At 41.4% G+C, this 23,700-nt stretch overlaps 1 protein-coding gene across 2 annotated transcripts; it reads right to left on the bottom strand.

Annotated features, from left to right (window-relative positions):
- Window positions 1–7,165: 7,165 nt before the first annotated feature.
- Window positions 7,166–23,693, bottom strand: LOC145356709 (uncharacterized). Of its 2 annotated transcripts, none has more exons than XM_080209613.1 (4): window positions 23,536–23,693; window positions 14,345–16,085; window positions 7,766–7,873; window positions 7,166–7,496 (listed from the first exon to the last, which is right to left on the bottom strand). In XM_080209613.1, the coding sequence occupies exons 2-4, from the start codon at window positions 15,798–15,800 to the stop codon at window positions 7,453–7,455; spliced, it is 1,608 nt and encodes a 535-aa protein (XP_080065739.1). In that variant the 5' UTR covers window positions 15,801–16,085; window positions 23,536–23,693; the 3' UTR covers window positions 7,166–7,452. The 2 variants fall into 2 exon arrangements, 1 of the variants encoding a protein (XP_080065739.1); XR_013889189.1 differs by lacking the exon at window positions 7,166–7,496 and adding an exon at window positions 8,577–8,684 and having other exon boundaries at window positions 7,829–7,873.
- Between the last annotated feature and the right edge of the window lie 7 nt (window positions 23,694–23,700).

The raw sequence follows: 23,700 nt of genomic DNA, 5'->3' as shown, positions 1-23,700 counted from the left end.
TAGTAATAATGTGACTTTAAACATTTCACCTAAGATCCATCTGGCACTGATTTTTATCTAAAAGTAGAAGCAAAAGTTCTGTGTCCATCTATAGGAAAAATCTCAAATCTCACTTTTCATGACAGGCAGCGCCACAGAGGCAAAATTTTTCGAAGGCCACAAACCTATTGACAAAGGATGTGCTTTAAGGTATATAATTTTGCATATTCTGGCTATAAATTCCTGTTGACTACAAACATGCTATTTTAAAATATATTTGCTATCTACTAATTGGTGATTAACAACTAAGTTAAAACTTTTTGCCTAAAATGTTAATGCTAGTTATTTGATAATAGGGTTACTTGGCTTATCAACTTAGCTTATCAGTTTAAATAATGATCACGTCTGTGTGATATGGCCATAATCCTACCCATATTGTGAAAGGGGGGAAGAAATGAAGAGATGTTCAAATGGCTTTTGAACATTTGTCTCCCAACCTCCCCTTCCTGCCCCTGATTAGTAATTAGTTTTTCTAAACTAATTAGTTTACAATTAGTAATAACCTTTGAACCTCGTCACAATGTTTCTGCGGCTATTGATTTGCTCAACTGCACCCTCGCCTCCAACTTTGTCTTAGTGCTTGACAAAACCATTATTCTTTCTTACCCACAGTACTATCCTCATCGCCAATCTTTTTGGTCTAATGGAAAAAGACTTGAAAGGATGTGGGGGACCATTTGGTTGAGTTTTGCACCACCAGATTTAACTGGGATACATCAAACACTATTGAATCCTGCTCAATCTGTCCACTTCTCCAGAGTCATTTGGAATGCAAAAATAACTCCCGGTTTCTTTTCTCTGATAAAAATCCTCATCTCGAAATCATCTCTTTTGTGCCCTCCACCCTCTGCTCCAATGATATATTGGAGCTCGTGGACTTCTTTGGTCAGTTTCAGTCTTAGTGACAATCAGCTGCCTCTGCCACTTCCCCACCCTTCCATGAGCTCACCAGGCTATACTTGTTCTTAACTCTTCTTTGAGCATCTCTGGATTCATTTCACTCCTATCTCTCCTTTCTGAGCATCTTGTCCATGAACCCATCTCCTGTTTCCTTGACTGCTGACCATCCTAATTTCACAACCTTCCCCCCATCTCCATATTTTCTCTTTTTGGTGTTGTCTCTCTCCTTAAGTCTTGCTGCCATCACCCATCTCGTCAAACAAACCTTTGACCCCATTATTCTTAAACTAACACCCCATCTCCAACCTTGTCAAACGTGTTGAACACTTTTGCCTTCTTAATCTAGGTCCATCTGATTTTAATCATTCCATTATTGGTGACTGCACCTTCTGCTGCCTGGACCTTAAGCTCTGGAATACCCTCGCTAAACTTCTAGACCCCACCACCTCTTTCAACCTTGTAAGACGTGTCCATTTATCCGATAAGACTGGGACAATATTCAGGCTGGGTTGATAAGTGACAAGTAACATATGTGCCTCAGATACACCAGGAAATGACCATCTCCAATAAGGTCTAACCATTGCCCTTTGACACTCAATGGCATTAACATCGCTGAAACCCTCTTTATCAACATCCTTAGGGTTAAATTGATAAAAACTGAACTGGACCCACCTTATAAACACTGTGGCTACAACATCAGGTGAGAAGCTGTGTATTTTGTGGAAATTCACATCCTAACTGCCCAAAGCCTGTCCACCAAGATACAAGTCAGGAGTGTGATGGAATACTCTCCACTTGCCTTGATTAGTGAAGCTCCAACACTCAAGAAGCTTAACATCATCCAGGACAAAGCAGCCTGTTTAATGGGCACCTTGCTCACCATCTTCAACATTCATTCCCTCCACCACTGACACACAGTGGCAGCAGTACATAGCCGTTACAAGACGCGCTGCAGCAACTCACAAGGCTCCTTTCAACCTGTGACCTCTACTGCCTAGAAGGAAAAGAGCAGCAGGTATATGGGAACACCACCATTGGCAAGTTCCCTTCCAAGTCACATACTACCCTGGTTTGGAACTATATCATCATTCCTTCATTGTCACTGGTCAAGATGCTGCTACTCCCTCGCTAACAGCACTGTGGGTGTTCCTACAACACATGGACTGCAGTGGATCAAGAAGGCAGCTCACCACCATCTTCTCAACGGCAATTAGGGATTGGCTACAAAAGCTGGCCTCACCAATGGTGCCCACATTTTATGAATGAATCAAAAACATTTTAAAAACCTACCTCTTTGACCAAGCTTATGGTCATCTGACTTAATTTCTTCTTAAAGGTTCAGTGTCACTTTGCTTTATAATGACCTGGTACAGTGTCTATACATCAATGTTTTATACATCAATGGGATTAGATAAATTGTTTTTGTTATCTAGGTAGATGCACTTAAATCAGGGGTCATTGGATGGTAATGTGGAGTCAATCTCCCCCAGCTAATATTTTTTCTCTGCCCTAATCTGATAACAGCAAGGCTAATTCCCGATAATGCTGGAAAATCTTGGTAGATCTGACAGCATCTGTGGGGAGAGAATAGAGCCAACGTTTCTAGTCTGGATGACCCTTTGTCATGGCTCTGATGAAGAGTTTCAGATTCCAGTATCCACAGTATTTTGCTTTTACCTTAAATGAGGCCAATTCCAGTACTGCTATGAACACCCTGGATAAGGATGCTCTGGCTGCATCCCAAGATCAGAAAATCCCGTCTGAAGTCATCTGACCTTTGCGTGGTCCGCCCCCTCCCACTACAATTCCCGTGGCAGGCAGGACGGGAAAATTCTGCCTCCCAAGTTAACCAAGTAGACTCCGGTCAAACTGCATCACAAGGCTCAATACAACTTAAATACACGCTGGATAAAGTCGTCATAGCATTTAAATTGCTTTAATTGTAATTTGAATCTACGTAACCTCATAACACTACATAGGAAACCTGATCACTTGAGAGAAATACAACTGGAAAGTATCTGGAGATGTCACTATTAGCTTGCTAACGTACACTTGAACACTTCTGCAACACGTCAGGAACGCAATAGTTCAAGACTTCAATAAAATGGTGCCTTTTTCAACCTAAGAAATATGATTTATGGGATTAAATTCATTTGATTACCCAATCCAGGACATTTATATTATTTTTCACTTATTTTCAATGGCAATTTTTCCATCTCTCCATTTATAAAACATTAGGTGTGAGAAATTGTTTAATGATATAGTTTCAAATAACCTGACACATGGGTTGAGTGACGAGAACAGACCTCATATTACTTATCCAATCGACCGTCCTTCATGTGTGATGGTCTTATTTCTCCTTCTGAACGCTGATTACAACATCTGTATGTAACGCTGGTAGTCCTTGTCAGTGAAATGTGTTTTTTTTAAGCTGGAAGCATCAAAAGCTTATTCTAACATGAAGCCATGTATTGCAAAAAATAAACAGCTATTGGTACCAGCTGCATATTAGGACTAGTCCACACGAGTTGGTAAATATTTGATAAGAATAGGTATCAAATAACAGCAGTTACAAGACTCTTCACACCCCGCTTCCTGTAAGGACTCCATTACATTCTCCCAGTTTCTCCACCTCTGTCACATCTGTTGTGATGATGCCACTAATGAAAATGTTGCTTCTGACATGTTTGTCTTCATTCTTAACCAAGGTTTCCCTCCCACTGTAGTTAATAGGGCACTCATCAAGGTTCAATCCACCTCCTGCACCTCTGTCCTCACTCCTTCCCTCCCAAACCAATATAGGATCACCTTTTCCTTTTCATCCCACCAGCCTCTGCATTCAAAAGATCATCTTCCGCCATGTCCGCCAGCTCCATCATGATGGCACCATTAAATGCGTCTTCCCCTCACCACCCCCTCCCCCGCTCCACCAGCATTCTGCAGGGACCTTCTGTGATACCCTGACTCACTCTTCCATCATGCCCAATTCCCCATCTCCTTACGGCTTCACCTTGCCATTGCAAACACAGAAGGTGCAGCCCCTGTCCCTTTGCTTCCTCCCTATTCAAGGCCCCAAACGCCCCTTTCAGGTTAAGCGGTGTATCACTTATACTTCTTTCAGTTTGGTTTATTGTATTTGCTGCTCCTAATGTGGTCTCTTCTACAAAGGAGTAATTAAACACAGATTGGGTGACTGCTTTCTGCAACACCTTCACTCAGTCCACAAGCATGACCCCAATCTTCCTGTTGCTGCCATTTTAACTCAGTATCTTGCTTTCATGCCCATATGTCCATCCTTGGCCTGCTGCAACATTCCAGTGAAATCCAGTGCAATCTGGAGAAACAGCATCTCATCTTCCAATTAGGTACTTTGCAGCCCTCAGGACTCGACATTGAGTTCGGCAACTTCAGATTTTGACCTTTCTCCTCCATCTTAAACCCCCATTCTTCTTTTTAATATTTCATATATGAGGCCTCAATGCAAAACATCCTCCCCTTCTCACACCAGGCCAACTGTCATTTTTCTGAAAAGTTATTACTTTTGTTGCAATTCCTTTTGCTCTTACATTCTCCCTCCTTTTAGTTGTGACAAAGAGTATGTGACTCAAAACATGAACTCTGTTTCATACCTGATAGATATTGGCAGACTTGCTGACTTTTTCAGTATTTTTGGAGGCAACTTATATTCTAAACTGTAGAAAAGTTCCCTTACTTAGCTCACAAAACAACCAAAAATATCTCGCCACTGTTATACTTTACTCTCTCCCTTAACTGGACTCTAGGAACCACTCCAAAGCTATTCTTAGGTCCTGATGGCTTGTTCCTGTTTTCTTTTCCAGCTGGATTATCTCTAATCACCAAATTTAGGTTTAAGCTGGAGATCCTTCTCTCCAGCCAAAGCTAGGTGAATGTTCCAGTCTAATTTAAAGCCTCATGAATTTGGTCTCTTTAATTCAAACATGTTCCCTCTCAAATTCTGTGTGGTGAACAGCAGAGATTGGTTGCCTCTATCCCTGCATCTAAAAAAACATCCTGCCGGTGATTACTACAATTCATGGTATGTTTCCCTCTCAAAGCCCAACTTTGTGGCAGTTTGAATCTAATTATCTTCTAAACACCCAATTACATTTTACCTCAGAATTGTTCACAGAATCTTACATTCTTGACATCACTCAATGAGATTTATCAACAATCTATCAGCAGTTTATTCACAATCAGTATAGTTGCCCTGGTTGTTGTTTACAGGTGTGAATAACTCTCACCTTCTTCACTGTAAGACAAACTGGCCTCTCCTACAGTCTTTAATGGTCAAGCCACCAATGCTTGTTGTCATCAGAATTCAGACCAGGTCAGATCATGCCCCTCATTCCTTATCTTTATCCTAAATAAAATAAACAGTCCCAAAACATCATGAAGTTATAAACGTGGTATTTACAGTATCATGGCCACAGCTACTCCAGTTCTGTTTTTGAACAATGGAAGTCCATTGTATGAGGTCTAGTACAAAAAGGCCGAATGGCCTCTTCTGCACTGTAAGGATTCTATGAGTAACTATGTGGAGTTATGGGGATAGTGAGACTGTGGTTGGTGCAGACTCGATGGGCCGAATGACCTCTTTCTGCACTGTAGGGATTCTATGAGTTCTATGAGTAGAAAGCCAATCACATTAGTTAAATATCAGATACAGTGAGGACTAGAGGTAATTATTCACCTTTCACGATAATGTGATAAAAGAATGCTTGGGGCTGAGAATATTGGATGCCAGGACCTCAGACTCCTTTATATCAAACCTGTAAATAACTCTGCTAATTCCTGTCCTGCATGCAGTCAATAGAAACTTTGCAAGTCTAGAGAAGTGACATCAAACTATACGAATCTGGGAACATTCCCTGCTAGTTTACCAGTAGTACTTGTTATATATGTTTGTAATAGTATACTTTTTGTGAATCATCTCAATTCCAGGGCATTGCTGCAGAAGTTCCTTGAGGCAATGTCCTGGGCCCAACCAACCTGCAGCTGCTTCATCAAGGATCTTCCTCCCATCATAAGCTCAGAAATGGGGATGTTCACTGATGATTGCAGTGTTCAATACCACTTGTAACTCCTCAGGTACTGAAGCAGACTACGCCCAGCAGCAGCAAGACTTGAACAACATTCAGGCTTGAGCTGATGAGTAGCATTTAACATTCGCGTCACACAAGTACCAGACAATGACTATTTCCAATAAGACAGAATCTAACCATCGCCTCATGACATTCAATGATACAAATTCTCATCCAGCCACATAACTGTCTGTTTCCACTGTAAACCAGAGGTTTGCTATTTCCCACTCCAGGGCAACGCAGAGATAAAGTTTAGGGTGGCAGAATTTTTAACACTTCAAGTTACAATTCCACAAATCCATGGTTCCACCAGCAATGTGATAGAGTTGTCAATAAACTAATATGTTGATAAAAGTAAGGCATCCATAGTAGCAAAAACCCCAATACCATGCTTAATTCAGAAGTGATTAAATATAAAACAAAATCTGATAAAAATATATAACATAAGGAAAAATAAATATAGAAGTAAAAACCTTATTGGAATTTAATAATCAAACTCCTACTACAAATCTGATGAAAGCTCACAACAATTTTCCTTGACATTTCAGAATGTAACCAACTCCCTGGTGCATTCAGTGAATTTTTAACAGAATGCTCTATGCTCTCAAAGTAATGACATTGCCTATATAATACTGAATTTTTCTAGATTAATGACCAGGATACCTGGAACAAGATTGTAAAGAGTAGTAGAATAATAAAAATCTTACAGGCAAGTAGATTTTGCTTGCTGTCATTTAAGTAATACTCACAGACCATTTTTTAATATATTAAGGTGGCACAGTAGCAAAGTGGTTAGCGCTACTGCCTCACAGGGCCAGGGACCCAGGTTCAATTTGTGGTTCGGGTCACTGTCTGTGTGGAGTCTGCATATTCTCCCTGTGTCTGTGTGGGTTTCCCCTGGGTGCCCCAGTTTCCCCCCCTTCACAGTACAAAGATGCTCAAGTTAGGTGAATTGGTCATGATAAATTCTCCCTCAGTGCACCTGAACAGGCCTGGAGTGAGGTGACTAAGGGATTTTCACAGTAACTTTATTGCAGAGTTAATGTAAGCTTAATTATGACACTAATAAATAAACTTAAAGTAATACTCATAGGTCAGCTTTTTAATATATTTATAAAATCCACATTTATTTTAAAAATTTTGCTCTTATCTGTAGTAGTTAGTTAAGTACATTTTCAAATCACCTTACATAAATATTCATTCAAAAATATTGGCAGCCTAAAAATAATATCTTTATTACACTTGTAATTTTAAAATTGTCCTCACAATGAAGCAACTCACCATATCCTTGCCCTCTCCTAAACAGTGCATGGGACAATAACTAAAACTCACTATGAAGTGTTTGAGACATTTTTCTTAAGGTAGTGTCTCCATCACTTTTGATTTGAGTGGAGAGAATCAGAAAAACACGTCAGTCTCTGATTTTCAGTGGTTTCTTTCTCCAGCAATCGTGTTCTGCAAAGAAAGGTTTTAATACTTGTTAAATCATTAATGGCTTTTAGCAAGAACCTTCTTTACTAGGTCTACTTGATAATGCATAGGAATTGCGCTTTGGATTTTTATCAGAGGTCGGAGGATAAAAAGTGGATGTTAATTGATGGTAATTCACACAGTAAAATAATTATCAAGAGAAAATCAGTAAACCAAATTCCAGTATGAAGGTTTAACATTAAAAATAATTTTTGTGTTCCCACTGGACTGTCCAAAAGCACAGATATACTCACGAATATAATTCCAGATGTAGCCAAAGGCTGCACATCCCAAAATCAAAGTGATCACACGTCCTCCTCCCCCTCTTGTATTCATATATGTATTGTAACACTTCCGATAACCTGCAGGAAACAAGTTTCAAAATAATTCTCTCCAGCATTGCTGACAAATTTGTTTCTCTTATTTCTTATATTTCCACCTGCCCCAGGATGAATTTGTTAGCTAATAAGTTAGGTTGTTAACAGCTCAATGGGAGCATTTCTGCCACCGCCCACCCCCTTCCCCCAAGTCAGAAGGTTGTGAGTTTAAGTTCTAATCCACAGACTGAGGAGGTGCTGCGCTGTTTGTGGTGCTGTCTTTCCTATGAGACATGATAGTCTGGATCTTCCTGTCAGCAGCAAAATTGTGGCTTACGCTGCTCACTGCATTCTAAATTACTTTTTTCCTTTCTGGTCCCAGCTGCAGCAAGGTGGACCCGTGTCGAGGTGAGTTGGGAGGCCTAGGGGTGAAGTGCAGTTGCATTCAAACCATTTCCCCTCTGTTATCATGAACTGAAGGCCTGCCCCTTGAGGTCTATCTTCAGTTCAGTATTTCAATGTCATTTTAAATGCATCCTTCATTCATGCTCATTCCACCCTTTCCTTGCGCCTCCTGTCAGCATCGCCACTATTGGGACTGGAAGATCTGAGCCATTAATCCAGGGCCTTTCATATCAATGTAAAAATTCCCATGGCACACTCAGAAAGGCAGGGAGTTTCCCGCTGATGTCCAGTTTAACATTTATCCCCCCAATGACATTATCAAGAGAGATTATCTGGTCATTACCTCACTACCATTTGTGGGAAACTGCCGCATTTAAATGTGTTTTCTACGTTACAACTGTGACTACATTTCGACAAGTATTTCATTCTCTGTAAAGCATTTGGGAACAACCTGAGGTCATAAAAGACATAATATAAATTATTCATTCATCAGCATTTTATATCAAGGCAAGATTCATTTGCATGATCGGTGGCACAGTGGTTAGTACCACTGCCTCACAGCTCTAGGGGCCTGTGTTCAATTCCCAGCTTGGGTCATTGTCTGTGTGGAGTTTGCACATTCTCCCCGTGTCTGCATTTGTTTCCTCCAGGTGCTCCGGAGCCCAAAGATGTGCAGGTTGGGTGCACTGGTCATGGTAAATTACATAAGAACATAAGAAATAGGAGCAGGAGTAGGCCATCTAGCCCTTCGAGCCTGCCCCGCCATTCAATAAGATCATGGCTGATCTGTTGTGGCTCAGTTCCACTTTCCCACCCTCTCCCCATAACCCTTAATCCCCTCTCTTATCAAGAACCCATCAACCCGCTTCTTAAAAATATTTAGCGAGGCAGCCTCCACCACTTCAACGGGCAGAGAATTCCAGAGATTCACCACCCTTTGAGTGAAGAAGTTCCTCCTCAACTCCGTTCTAAACCGCCTCCCCTTTATCTTGAGGCTGTGCCCCCTAGTCCTACTGTCTTTTTTAAGCGGGAAGAGTCTCTCCACCTCTATCCTATCCATCCCATTCATCATCTTATACGTCTCAATGAGATCTCCCCTCATTCTTCTAAACTCTAACGAGTACAAGCCTAGTTTATTCAGCCTCTCCTCATAGCTCAATCCCCTCAACTCTGGTATCAGCCTAGTAAACCTCCTCTGCACTCCCTCCAGGGCCAAAATATCCTTGCGCAGGTGCGGCGCCCAAAACTGCACACAGTACTCCAGCTGTGGCCTCACCAATGCCCTATACAGCTGCAGCAAGACCTCCCTACTTTTATATTCAATCCCCCTCGCTATGAAGGCCAGCATCCCATTCGCCTTCCCCTTGTTGTCTCGGGATGCGTAGGTTAGGGGGATTAGTGGGGTAAATATGTGGGGTTACAGGGATAAGGCCTAGGTGGGATTGTTGTCGGTGCAGACTTGATGGGTCAAATCGCCTCCTTCTGCACTGTAGGGTTTCTATGATTTCTAAGATATTCTGAAGTTAAGGCTAATAAAAACCAAAGCTGCAGATCTGTAGTCCAGTGTTTCCATTACTGCCCTTTTGTAAGACTGACCCCTTGCTACTGCGCGACCTATTAGACCAAGCAGGGGAAAAAATGGCTACGTTCGTACAAAAGAAACAATGCCACTGACACCCACACTGCATCGTGCTTCTGTACCAAACACAATTCATCCAGCTTTCATAGAATCTACTTGGAAAATGGCTGCTCTCAGTAAAGTGCCTGCAGAAAAATTTACCAACTCACTGCACACATACAAACTGCAAAATTAATGTGATTTTGTTTTAATTTTACCACTGGAAAGGTATGCATGTCATCAAAGCTACTTCAAAGGAACATGGCGAGGATAGATACAACAGGATGTGAATGAAGCAAATCATATGGATGCATTTAAGGGGAATCTGGACAAACATACGAGAGAGAAGGGAATAAAAGGTTGTGGTGACAGGTTTAGATGAGTAAAGATGGGGGGGAGGCTCAAGTGAAGTATAAACAGTAATGTGGACTGGATGGGCTAAATGGATTACCGTAACATATGCCGCAGAAACAGGCCAATGCAGACATAATTTTCCACTACAAAACGCATACTGCAAGTCAGCAGACACATATAGCATCATTAACAAATGGGACACTGGATCAAGTTTCAAAGTTCACTGAAAATATAATTTATAACAATTAATCTGATGTGATATTTACAGTTGCAATTTTTTTTGTTCATTTAAGTGCGTTTGTCAGTGATCAAGAATTGCAAATATTACTTCTTTAAAGATGCAAGTTATTTTATACACTCGAGTAATGGTCAATCTCGTAAAGGTAGACACCCAAGTTTTGGCCAAAACTCCCTAATTTTTCTGTTAAAACAAAAGAAACAATGCCACTGACACCCACACTGCATCATGCTTCTGTACCAAACACAATTCATCCAGCTTTCATGGAATCTACTTGGAGAATGGCTGCTCTTGGTCGAGTGCTTGCAGAAGAATTTACCAACTCACTGCATACATACAAACTGCAAAATTAATGTGATTATGTTTTAATTTTACCAATGGAAAGGTACGCATGTCATCAAAAACTGCTTCAAAAGAACACTGAGAGGGTAGATACTACAGGATGTGGATGAAGCAAATTATATGGATGCATTTAAGGGGAATCTGGACAAGCATATGAGAGATAACTGGTTGTCAGTGGCATTATTTCTTTTGTTCTAAAGGAACTATTTTTCCCCTCTTGGTCAAACAGTTGTGCAGTACTAAGGGGCAATCTTACAAAAGAGCAGAAGGAGGCCACATGGCCCATCAAGTCTGCACTGACTCTCCAAAAGAGCATTTTACCCAGGCCCCCCGCCGCCCTATCGCCATAACCCCAAGCATTTACCATGACTAATACACCTAACTTGCATATTATTACACACTAATGGGCAATTTAGCCTGGCCAATTCATCTGACCTGCACATCTTTGGACTATGGGAGGAAAATGGAGCAGCACATGGAGGAAATCCATGCAGACATGGGAAGAAGGTGCTAACTCCGCACCGTCACCTGAGGCTGGGATGAAACCCGGATGCCTGGCGCTGTAAAGTAGCAGTGCTAAACACTGTGCCAACATTCCAAAAATGTTTTTTCACGTCATCCTCTGTTATCATGACTTACATTACGCCTTATTAAACTGTTTAAAAGCAAGAGAAAAAAATGCCATTTGACTACTCTTTGGAGGTGCGGTTGACAGGAACAGTCTCTATAACCTGGCAACTCTAGGTAGTGGGAGAAGATAGCACAACAATTACGGTAAATTAAAGCGTGAGATTCATTTTTATTTGCAATTTTAATGTGAAATATGGCATTGAGTGTGGTTTTCACCTCACATTTGATACAGCTGCTTAGCCTTCAGTGTAGAATGAGGCCATTCGGCCCATCCAGTTTGCACTGACAACAATCCCACCCAGGCTCTATCCCCATAATACCATGTATTCATCCTGCTAATCCCCCTGACAATAAGGGACAACATAGCATGGCCAATCAACCTAAATCCACACATCTTTGGACTGTGGCAGGAAACCGGAGCACCCGAGGAAACCCACAGGGAGAACATGCAAATTACTCACAGGCAGTTCTCCCCAGGCAGGAATTGAACCCTGGTCCCTGGTGCTATCAGGCAGCAATGCTAACCACTGGGCCATCTACATTGCATAATTGATAAATACTTCTTTATGTTTTATGATAATAATTATCTCTTCAACATGCATGGATTTCAATCGCTTGAAAATATTATTCATGTATAAGTTGACCCCCTTTTGCCTGAAAGTTTGGTCTAAAAATTTTGACTTTTCCATGAGTACACACAATTTTCTTCTCATTTATTCTTTCAGAGGATGTCGGTGTCACTGGCAAGGTCGGCGTTTTTTGCTCACCCCTAAATTGCCTTTGCATTGGATAGCTTGCTAGGCCATTTTAGAGGATTGTTAAGAGTCATCCACATTGCTGTGGGCCTGGACACAGGTGCAGACCACATATGGATGGCAGATTTCCTTCCCTAGAGGGTATTAGTGAACCAGATGGGTCTTTCCAACAATTGATGATAGTTTCATGGGCACCAAACTGACACTAGCTTTATATTCCAGAATTCATAAACTGAATTTAAATTCCACCAGCTGCCATTTATCTGGATTATTAGTTCAGTGACATTACCATCTCACCATGTACCTCAAAACTAATTCCCACAATTCTTAGCTGGTGCACTGGCATCTCAGCAATATGCATCAACATTTCATGGAACAGATTTCAGTGCTATTTTTTAAATTCAGTTATGGAATGTGGGGATTGCTGGCTAGACCAGTATTTATTGCCCATCCCTAGTCGCGCTTGGGAAAGTGGTGGTGAGCTGCTTTCCTGAACCACTGCAGTCCCTAAAGTGTAGGTATACCCACATTGCTGTCAGGGAGGGAGATCCAGGATTTTGACCCAGCGACAGTGAAAGAACAGCAATATATTTCCAAGTCAGGGTGTTGACGGACTTGAAGGGGAGTCTCTACGTCGTGCTGTTCCCAGATATCTGCTGTTTTTGTCCTTCTAGGTGGCAGTGGTCATGCATTTGGAAGGTGCTGCCTAAGGAACCTTGGTGAGTTCCTGCAGTGCACGTTATAGATGGTACACATGGCTGGCATTGTTCATCAGTGGTGGAGGGATTGAATGTTTGTGGACGGGGTAGCAATCAAGTGGGCTGCTTTGTCCTGGATGTGTCAAGCGCCTTCAGTGTTGTTGAAGTTGCACTCATCCAGGCAAGTGGAGCATATTCCAATACACTCCTGATTTGCATCTTATGGATAAACTTTGAGGAGTCAGGAGGTGAGTTACTCACTGCAGGTTTCCTAGCCTTGACCTGCTCTGGTAGCCATAGTGTTTACACAGCTGGTTCATTTCAGTTTCTGGCCATTGGTAACCCCCTCCCAGGATGTTGATGGTGGGAGATTCAGTGATGGTAATGCCATTGAATGTCAAGGTATGACGGTTAGATCCTCTGTTGTTGGAGAAGGGTGGCAAGTGGCAAGCACTGTTGCCTCACAAAGCAAGGGACCTTGTTCAATTCGCAGCTTGGGTCACTGCTGTGCAGGGTATGCACGTTCTCCCTGTGTCTGCGTGGGTTTCCTCCGGGTGCTGTGGTTTTCTTCCACAGTCTGAAAGACATGCTGGTTAGATGCATTGGCCATGCTAAATTCTCCCTGAGTGTACCCAAACAGGTGCCGAAGTATGGTGACTGAGGGGTTTTCACAGTAACTTCATCGCAGTGTTAATGTAAGCCCACTTGTGACATGAATAAATAAACTGAAAAACTTAATGGTCAATGCCTGGCACTTGTGTGGCGTGAATGTTATTTGCCACTCATCAGCCCGAGCCTGGATATTGTCCAGGTCCAGCAAGCATTTGGACATATTCTGTTTCAATATTTGAGGAGTTGCAGATGGTGCTGAACATTGTGCAGTCATCAGCGAACATCCCCACTTCTGACTTTATGACTGCACTACTTAAGTACAATGTATAAAAAGTGGTTACTCCACACAAAAACTGATCTAATACAGTTTTCATTTCTAAGCTACCTGATTAACTTTGCGAAGGAGTTTGGAAAGTTGACTTCTATGGATTGTAGGAAGTATTTCCTCAATGGGGAAAAGAAGAATAGCATGTGCTTACAGTCAGTGGACTAGAATAAACCAATCCAACATGGCACAATTTCTTACGCAATAAGCACTTGTTCTATGACATTGGTTGGATGAGCCACTGTAAGGTTAGACAGATTACATCTTTCATGTATATATTTAGCCACCTGAGCTTCCACAGTAAGGAAGCACAGACGCTGATCAGTAAAACAAAGGCTGAAAGACAAATTACAAGATACTGTGACAAAATATAAAATTAGATAATTTTGGATTTAGATTATTTGAAAACTGCATTTTCCCCCAAAGCAAATACGATTTTAAATGAGCAATTAAGTCATATTACAACAGGTCAATCATTAGAAAATGCACAAATATGGTGGAACCATACTGAAACTTTCAAAACATACAGCCAAGTGTACCTTTTGTATTTTCACACCCAGAGGCAGATAGTCTTATGGGTGTTTCCAACCGTTTAGTTTGCTGAGGCAGCATACTTAGTCCAATGCCATGGTACCCTGGATACAGTTCAGGAAACCATTCCATTCCAATCTCAGTTTTTGAGCAAAGGCTCGGGTGAAGTTCTTTAATCCTTCTATCCAAACACATGGCTTTTCTGGAGCTCGTTGAAACAAACATGCACTTTTCTTTCTGTGACAGATGCAAATATTCAGACTGGGCAGCACCATTTGTACTCCCGTCACATTCCATTTTCTCCACTGCCACATTACCAGTATGTGAATTTCCTTCAGATTTACTTAAGTCCTTCTCAAGTGCAGGAGCCATAACTTTGCTGCAAATGTGATTCTTAATGGATGAATTATGACGACTATTCTCTAAAACGTCAGCTCCATAATCATCTTCCTTCACACTTATAGTCACTTTCGAAATATAATCCTGCTCTGCACTGGCAGTTGTTCTACAAAAATTATCTTTAATGTGATCCCACACACTAGTTTTGATGTTGGTTATTGGACTTTGTTCAGATATTAGTTCATTAGAGATCATTCCTCCTGTGACTTCATTCTGGTCAGTTTGCCATCTTATGTCAAGCAGAGGAATCACGTTCTCTTGTCTTATGAAGTGAAGTGTATTTATTTTCTCAGCACAAGATGACTGCGGTATGTCAACATGGATCTGCAGATCCAACACAGCTGTCCCTTTCTCAAACTCTGGTCCAGTTTGAATGTCTTCTGAATTAAGAATTGACTTGACTTTTGGAGAAAATATATTTTTTGAGATCAAGTCAACATGTTGCTTTTCATTCAGTGGGAGCCACGATGAACTAGCTGCACACTTTTCTTGTTCTTTCTTTATAGAATTATTACTTTCAATCTTTTGAGTACTCTTCACTTTTGCCCTGGTCATGCTTTTTAACTTCAGGTCGACTTTATCTCGGTCTTTTTGTAAAAGATGTTCACTTGACTTTGTTTTTATGACCATTTCCTTTCTTCCCTCTTTAGGTTGCCCTTTGGTTGTCCTACTAACAGGCTGTTGGCCTTTATTCTTAATCTGCTCTCTCTTATCCGTCAAATCTCCTTGACCGGACTTCGATTCATTAAAACCCTTACTCCAAATGGTTTGTTCAGAAATCCATGATTCACTTCCCAAACCTGTGGAATGAATCGGCTTTTTTGTTGATGCTGCTTGTTCTTTCTGTGTGAAAGGCTTTGCTGAATTTGCTGTAACTCTCACCTTTTTGCTGGGTGGCGCTGGAGATCTCACTGATTTGCAATTTAATTCTGGCTGTGCGTCTGTCTCTTTAGATTTACCGTTCACACTTCTGGCCACCTTACAGTGAGGAAGATGTGCTTTTAGTCGCTTAAAGGCTTTACCACAAAATGGACACACTTGTGTTCCTGGTGAAGTATTTTCCATATGTAAATTGGCAAGAAGGACAGAATAGTCTTAAATCAAAAGTGTGGAGTACACAAACTGGAATGATTAGTTGAAACTGTTGGCATTTTTGACATTTGCAATAACATCATGTTTAAAGACCAGGGTTTTCTCAAATCATTGATGGAGGTTTCAATATTATTGCTGCAAAAGCTGAGTCTGCCATTTTCCTCTGCGTTCTCATTAGCATTCTTCAAGTTTAACAAATGACCTGTTCATCTAATATTTCTTCATCTCAATAGGACTGCTTTAGGATCAGTTCCTCCCCTGAAGATGAAATGTTTCCATTAAAACAGAAAGGTATATCAAGTTTAAGATAATGACTTAATGGGTATGTCATGATAACCAGGTTACAGTTCAAAGTCACGCATCATTCTTATCCTACTGTTGTACTCTTGTTTCACATGCCATGACTCAGATCTCTTGTACAAACAGGAGAATCAGAAAACCGCCAGTTTCTGGAAGAGGTTTTCAAACAAGAATCATGTCCTTCATTGATCCGTCAGATCACCCTTTTAAAAACTTATATTCATATGGTGTCCTCAACGTGATAAAATGGCCCAAGGCCATTTCACAGAGGCATTATAAAACCAAATATGACACCAAGCCACATAGGGAGATATTAGGGCACACGGTCAAATGCTTGGTGAAATAGGCCAAGCAGGTTAAATCAGGGGACACCCGAGAGGCATGAAACAAAGGATCACAGAGATATCGGAATATTGTGGGGTTGGAGGAGATTACAGAGATTGGGACATGCAAGGCTATGGAAAGATTTGAAAACAAGGATGAGGATTTTAAAATTAAGGACCAGAATTTTCCACCCATCACAGGAATTGTAGCAGGTGGGGGACAGACGATGCTAAGGTCTGTTGATCTCAGGTGGAATTTTCTGGTTTTGGAGTGAGCATGGCCAGAAAATCTCACCCAAGGTGTTTAACCAGGAGCCCTATGGACTGGTAAGCAGAAGGACAATGGGTGAGCAATTTTTGCATGGCCTCAAGTTTATGGATGGAACGAGAGAGGCCAGCCAGGACTCTGGAAGAATAGTCAAGTCTAGACATTTCAGAGGCATGATTGAGGGTTTCATCAGAAGAGGTGAGGCAAAGATAGAGATGGCTGATTTCACAGAAGTGGAAATAGGTGTTCTTAGTGAAGGTAGGGATCTGCGGTTGAGAGCTCTTCTTGGGTTGCAAGCAGTCTGACTCAGCCCTACACCGCTGCCAGGGAGAGGGTTGGGATTGGTGGCGAGGGAACTGTCTTGTTGGAGAGGAGCAACGCTTCAGTCATCACACTATTTAACTGAAGGAAATTTCTGCTCATCCAATATTGGATGTTGAATAAGCAGACTGACGATGCACAGACACAGGGGGAAGCTGAGTGAGGTGGTGGTGAGGTCAAGTTGGATGTTATCAACAAACAACATGAAAACTGATGTTGTGTTTCTGGATAATGGCAACATGTAGAGCAGTTTTTGTTCCCTATTTGCAAACAATATTGGCTAGCCCAGACTATGAATTTAAATTTGTCAAAAGCCTGGGTTTGATATTTTAAGTAAGCCATTGCAAGTTACAAGACATTTTTCAAAGAGTACTATTTGATTTTAGCCTTCAAAAGCCACAAGAGTGGAGGGACAAAATAAAAAAAATTGAAAGCAATGTCTTCAGTGTTGTCAGCCATATGGTATTGTAGCAATATTTCCTGTTTTGCTTTGTAATGAGCACAGCTGGGCTCATTTGAATTTTTTGCATGTTCATGCAAGCACAGTATCTTGAAAGGGACATTGTGGCCTGCACAGTATCTTACCACCTAGGCATGCACATGCAGCTTATGAGTAACATCAGTTGTTGCATTCTGGTCTCTGAGTCTGAAGGCTGTGGGTCAAGTCCCGCTTCGAAGACTCGAGCACAAAAATCTAGGCTGACGCTCCATTGCTATATGTAGGAAGTGCTACACTGTCAGAGAGGCTGTCTTCCAGATGAGATGTTAAACCGACACCCAGCAGGGCGCACAGTATCCCACAGTACAATTCTGAAGGAGAACATTGGAGTTATCCCGTGCCTCAGCCTATATTTATTTCTCAATCAATATCACAAAAATAGGTTAGCTAGTTGTAATCACATTGCCCTTTGAGGAAGTTGCTGTTCACAGATTGGATACCGAGGAACTTTTCCCGTCCCGTCTGGCCATGGGAATTATAGCGGGTGTGGGGTGGGATGTCGACCATGCAAAGATCCGTTGACCTCAGGTGGGATTTTCCAGTTTTGGGGCGAGTATGTCCTGCAAATTCCCACCCCAATTTCTCACTTACAATAGTGACTACATTTCAGAAGTAGTTAATTGGCTATAAAGCACTTTGGGATGTCCTGGAGTAGGGCACAGTACTATGTACAGGTGAATGCAAGGTTTTGTTTTCTTTATGCAATGCCAAAATAGGAAGCAAAGAATAAGGAACAATCCAATCTGATTGCAAAGCATTTGTATCTTTTGTGCAGTCAAGTCAGGTAGATGTTTGCTGTTCGGTGCGGATTACTGGTTGATTATTAAAAGGAGCAAAGGACAAGGATATACCTGAGCATGATTTTCAGTACAGCAAACAATTCAGACTCTCAATGGAGCATTTCAGGAAGGTGAGAAACACGGATAAGAATTAGTAAATCAATAGTGAGCACGGAAATTGGATGTAATTTGATTTACACAAAGGTTAATAGATTTGTGAAGTAGGTTCATAGAAGGCAATTTAAATAATTTCTATCAAAATGGAATAATTTTGTGGAGTTATGGTCTCATGATCCTGGGCAAAAATGGCAACATTCTGGCAGCTTGTGATTTTGTAATCAGCAGTTTTAGCTTTAAACCAATGTTAGGCTTCTCAAATAATTTAAGATCCCTTTCTATTCTTCAGCCAAGGTTATCAGCAGTAGCAAGCTCAAATCAAAGTTAATTACTGTTAATCATCCAGCATGGGAGAAGGTGGATAGCAAACTAGGAAATAAATTAAACAATTTCTGAATCAAGGGCTGACTGAGGTGGTTGAAGAACTTGGGTAGAGTTCACAACTGGCTAACTATCCTTGGCTGGTGGAAGGAGCACACTTGATAGGGCTTTTCTTACCTTTCTACCCTCAATCCTCTTTCCACTTAACTGCTGCCCACCTAACATCCCCACCTGGTCCCCATGCTAGCCGATCTTATTAATGATTCTCTCTCTTGGGGTGTGGCCCCTTTTGCCTTTAAACCTGCTTTCATCATGTAAGATTTTGAGAATTCTACAAATTTTTATAATCTGCAGCATCTATGGATTTTATTCTGTAAACACACTTTAAAATTAAGTGGTTCAGTTCTGACTTGTTATTGGGCAATTAACAGGCAAGATGGTTGGGGAAACAGGAAAAACAGATTTTTGTGGAGAAACATACCTTTTTTTTGTTTTATGATGGAGCTCATTTGTGTTGAGCTGATGTCTTAATGGCCAAAATACCATGAGATGTTTATTGGAAAGAATGGCTAAAACAGTGAGAACTTAGAATGACATCTTACGTTAAACGAAGCATGCATGGTTTAATGGGTGTAAACCAGACAGAAAACTTTTATTCTCTGATATTATGATAACCCAGGCACCCCAGACATGCTCTCTTTCAACTTCTTCTGTCGGGAAAAAGATACAATAGTCTGAGGTCACGTAGCAACTGACTCAAGAAAAGACTCTTCCCTGCTGCCATCAGACTTTTGAATGGACCGACCTTATATTAAGCTGATCTTTCTCCACATCCTAGCTATGACTGTAACACTACATTCTGCACCCTCTCCTTTCCTTCTCCATGAATGGTATGCTTTGTCTGTATAGCACGCAAGAAATAATACTTTTCACTGTACAGCAATACATGTGACAATAATAAATCAAATTAAATCAAATAAACTGTTGATTTTAATAGCTTTAGTGTGGGACTAAGGTTAAGAAATATTGAGGGAGCATGACTGTTAATGGCTCCGCTGTGTCAGGAAGGAGGTGCACATTTGTTTGTGACGGAATGTAAACTTCTGGAGTTTATGATCTATAAAACTAGGGTTGTTAGAAAGATGGGGGTGACATGAGATGAATTGTGTTCTACAGCCAATAGAAGGAATGAACATGGACCATCTTCAATAAAGGAAACAGGAATGGGAGACCAGGAAATAAAAGTTGAGAAACTGTAATTCTTGTTGGCACAGTATTACCATGGCTTCTGGGTTTACTCTTCTGGACACAGTTCAACATCACTTCGAAGACAAAGACAAAGAAGGGGGACATTGTCTGTGCTGACAACACTGAGCTTTCCTGGGATCTTGAGAGATGAGAAAGTTCCATATTGTCTTCCCAGCTTGTTAAGTATATGCAAAATCTTATTCTACTGGATTCATAAATACTAGTTATTTGTACCTTAAATATTGTAGGTTAAGCACAACTGAGGTCCCTGGGGTTAGAGATTTAAAAACGGATCTTAGAGTTTGTTTAAATTAGAAGGGGTTTATTCCTCAAAACCACAAGCCTTACAATCACCCCTCCTCAAAATAACTTACCCTTGACCCCACCATCCTTGTAAACTGTCACGCTATCTCCAACCTCCCATTTCCTCTCCAAATTCTTTGAACACAATTTGCCTCTCAAGTCCATGCTTATCTTTCCCAGAACTCCACATTTGAATCCCTCCAATCAGATTTCTGCTCCACCACAGTCTCACAATAAGCTCTTACCGAAGTCGCATGCAACATCCTATGTGACCGTGGCAAAGGGAAACTATTCCTCCTCATCTCCTCTTGATCTGACTGCAATCATTTGACATGGTTAACCACACCATCCTCTTTCCACTGTCACCCAGCCGGCTGGGACTGTTCTCACTTGGTTCTACTGTTATCTGTCTAATCGTAGGCAGATTATTTTTTGCAATGGATTCTTTTCCTGCTCCCATAGTGTTACCTCTGGTGTTGATTCTTGACTCCTTCTTATTTGTCATCTACCTATTGTCCATTATCCAAAGGCACAGAGTTAGCTTTCACGTGTACAATGATGGCACTCAGCTCTACCTTACCATTACCTCTCTTGACTCCTCCACTGTTGCTACATTATCAGACTGCTTACTGACATCCAGTACTGGGTGAGCAGAAATTTCCTCCAATTAAATACTGCAGTGACTGAAGTCACTGTTTTCAATCCCTGCTACACATTCCCATTGCCTAACTACCAACTCCATCCCTTTCCTCTCGCAACAGTTATAGACTACATCACTTGTAATTCTGGTATCATAGCTGACCCCAAGATGAGCTTCCAACTACATACTTATGCCATCACCAACTTCCACTGTCATAACATTACCTGACTTGACCTAAAGGTAATGAAGGCAGATGACACCCTTATTTCTGCCTTCATTACCTTTAGGCTCAATTATTCCAATGCATTCCTGGCCACTCTTATGTGTCCAACGCTCTGTAAACTTGAGGTCATCATAACTCTACTGGTGCTCGCGCCTTAACTCGCACCAAGTCCTATTCGTCTATTGCCCCTGTGCTCAGTGATTTACATTGGCATTCACACAAGCAATGTCTTGATTTTAATGTTTTCATCCTTCTTTTCGAATCCCCCTAAGGCCTTACCCTTCCTTCCCTACCTCTCTAATCTCCTCCAGCCTCCAAACCCTCTGAACATTCACTATAGTCTTTTGAGTGTTCCTGATTTTAAATGCTCCTCCATTGGTAGTTATGCCATCAAGCTGCCAGGCCCTTACATCTGGGATTCCCTTCACAAACCTCTCCATCTTACTTTTCTCTTTAAGACATTCCTTAAAACTTGCATCTGTGACCAAGCCTTTGGTCATCTAATATAATATCTTCTTACGTGACTTGGTGTCATATTTTGTTTCATAATACCCCAGTAAAGCACTTTGCAACATTTTATTCCAATAAAGGTGCTGCAGTAGTCCAGAGATTGGCAACCTCAGATTTCCTAATCCTTCGGCTCAGCCACTTCCTTTGGTCAATAATCCTAAAGGACATGTTGTAAATGTGGGCAAGAAATGAAAAAGAATCGAAATACATGGTACTGGGACGATGTATTTAGGCCATGATACATCATCCTTCATTTAAAAAAAATTCCCAAAACCAATAATTGTGGAGGAGTTTGGGGAACTACTCAAATAAACGGACAGAATTTATAGAGTCATAGAATTGTTACAGTGCACAAACGTGCCATTACAGGAAGGACATAATTGCTCAAGAGAGAGTACAGAGGGGATTTACAAAAATGTTGCAGGGTTTGAAATTGCAGCAATGAGGAGAGATTGGATAGGCTTCCTTCGAACAGAGGGTGACTGAGGTGCACAAAATTATGAGGAGCCTGGTCAGGATAGACAGGAAAGACTTGTTTCCCTTCACTGAGGGTTCAATTACAAGGGGGCATAGATTTAAGATGATTGGTAGAAAGATTAGAGGGAAAAGCTTTTTCATGCAGAGGGTGGTGGCATCTGGAATTCACTGCCTTAGTTGGTGGTTGAGGCTGAAACACTCCTCATTTAAGATGGATCTGCATCTTAAATGCTGTAAACTGCAAGGCTACGGACGAGGTGCTGAAAAATTAGGTTAAACAGAGTGGCAAGTTTCTTTTTTCTCTATTTTGGACCGCGCAGACACGATGGGCTGAACAGCCTCTTTCTGCGCCATAGCTTTTCTACAATTCTATGTCCATGCCTTCTTTCTGCAACAGCAACTCAGTTAGTCCCCAACCTGTGTTTTCTGTCATCTTGTAATTGTTTTTCCTTCAGTTCCCTTTTGACCACAGATGTATCTACCCCTACACTATGCTCCCATGCACTGCATTCCAAATCCTAAGCATTCACTGCGTAAAAAATATTTTTTTCATGTGACCCTTGGTTATTTTGCCAATCGCCTCAAATTGGTGTCCGTTGCTTTTCGACTTTTCCAGCAAGTTTTCTCTCTATCTACTCTGCTCAGACTCTTCATGATTTTGAACAGATTTTGAGCCAAATCGTTGTGTGATTTCAAGAAGAAATTAGATACAGCTCTTAGGGTTAAAGGGATCAAGGGATAAGGGGAGAAGGGGGGGATCAGGGTGTTGAATTTGATAATCAGCCATGATCAACATGAATGGCAAAGCAGCTCAAAGGGTCAAATGGCCTACTCCTGCTTCTAGTTGCTATGTAACAGTTCTATCAAATCACCTCTCAGCTTTCTCTTCACTGAGTCCCAGGATTTCTCCAATCTTTTCTGCACCTTAATGCCTTCACACCCTCTCTAAATTGTGGTTCAATTGATGGTGCTTCTCTTACTGCACCTCCTACTTGGCCAACTGTTGACCTTATGGCTGATACTAAAACCCCTTACGAACTTCCGCTACATTTTAAAATATTTCAATCGCTATTCCACTGTAATTATTACTATCCTCTACCACGCCGCTCTTAAAACTCCCCTTGGTCGCACCAAATTTGACTTTCAACTGGATCAACAAGTTTTCCCAAAGAATGGAATCCCTACAATACAGAAGATTTCTATATGGGAGTCTGAAAGTCAGGAGGAGCAGATTAGTTCACCAACAATCAGAACAGAATCCCTGCAGAGCAGAAGGAGACCGTTCGGCCCATCGAGTCTGCACCGAGTCGCTGAAGGAGCATCTTACTCAGACCCTCTCCCCCGCCCTAATCCCGATCGCCTGTTTAAAACCTGGATACCTTTATTCTCCCTCCTTCATTTTGTTTTGAAAGCTGAACTGCGAGTTTGTGTCAAAACAAATGAAGCGAATTGTCCTCGACACCCGCAGGACCCAGCCAGAGCAGCGGAACCTTTGTTAAACACCGGGGTGGGAGGGAACTAATCCAGGTCAGGCAACTTCCGGT

The sequence above is a fragment of the Carcharhinus amblyrhynchos genome, chromosome 21, assembly GCF_965287045.1.
Source record: "Carcharhinus amblyrhynchos chromosome 21, sCarAmb.v2.hapA, whole genome shotgun sequence".
NCBI lineage: Eukaryota > Metazoa > Chordata > Chondrichthyes > Carcharhiniformes > Carcharhinidae > Carcharhinus > Carcharhinus amblyrhynchos.
Note: the sequence above shows the minus strand (reverse complement) of the source record. Positions and strands in the feature narration are given on the sequence as shown.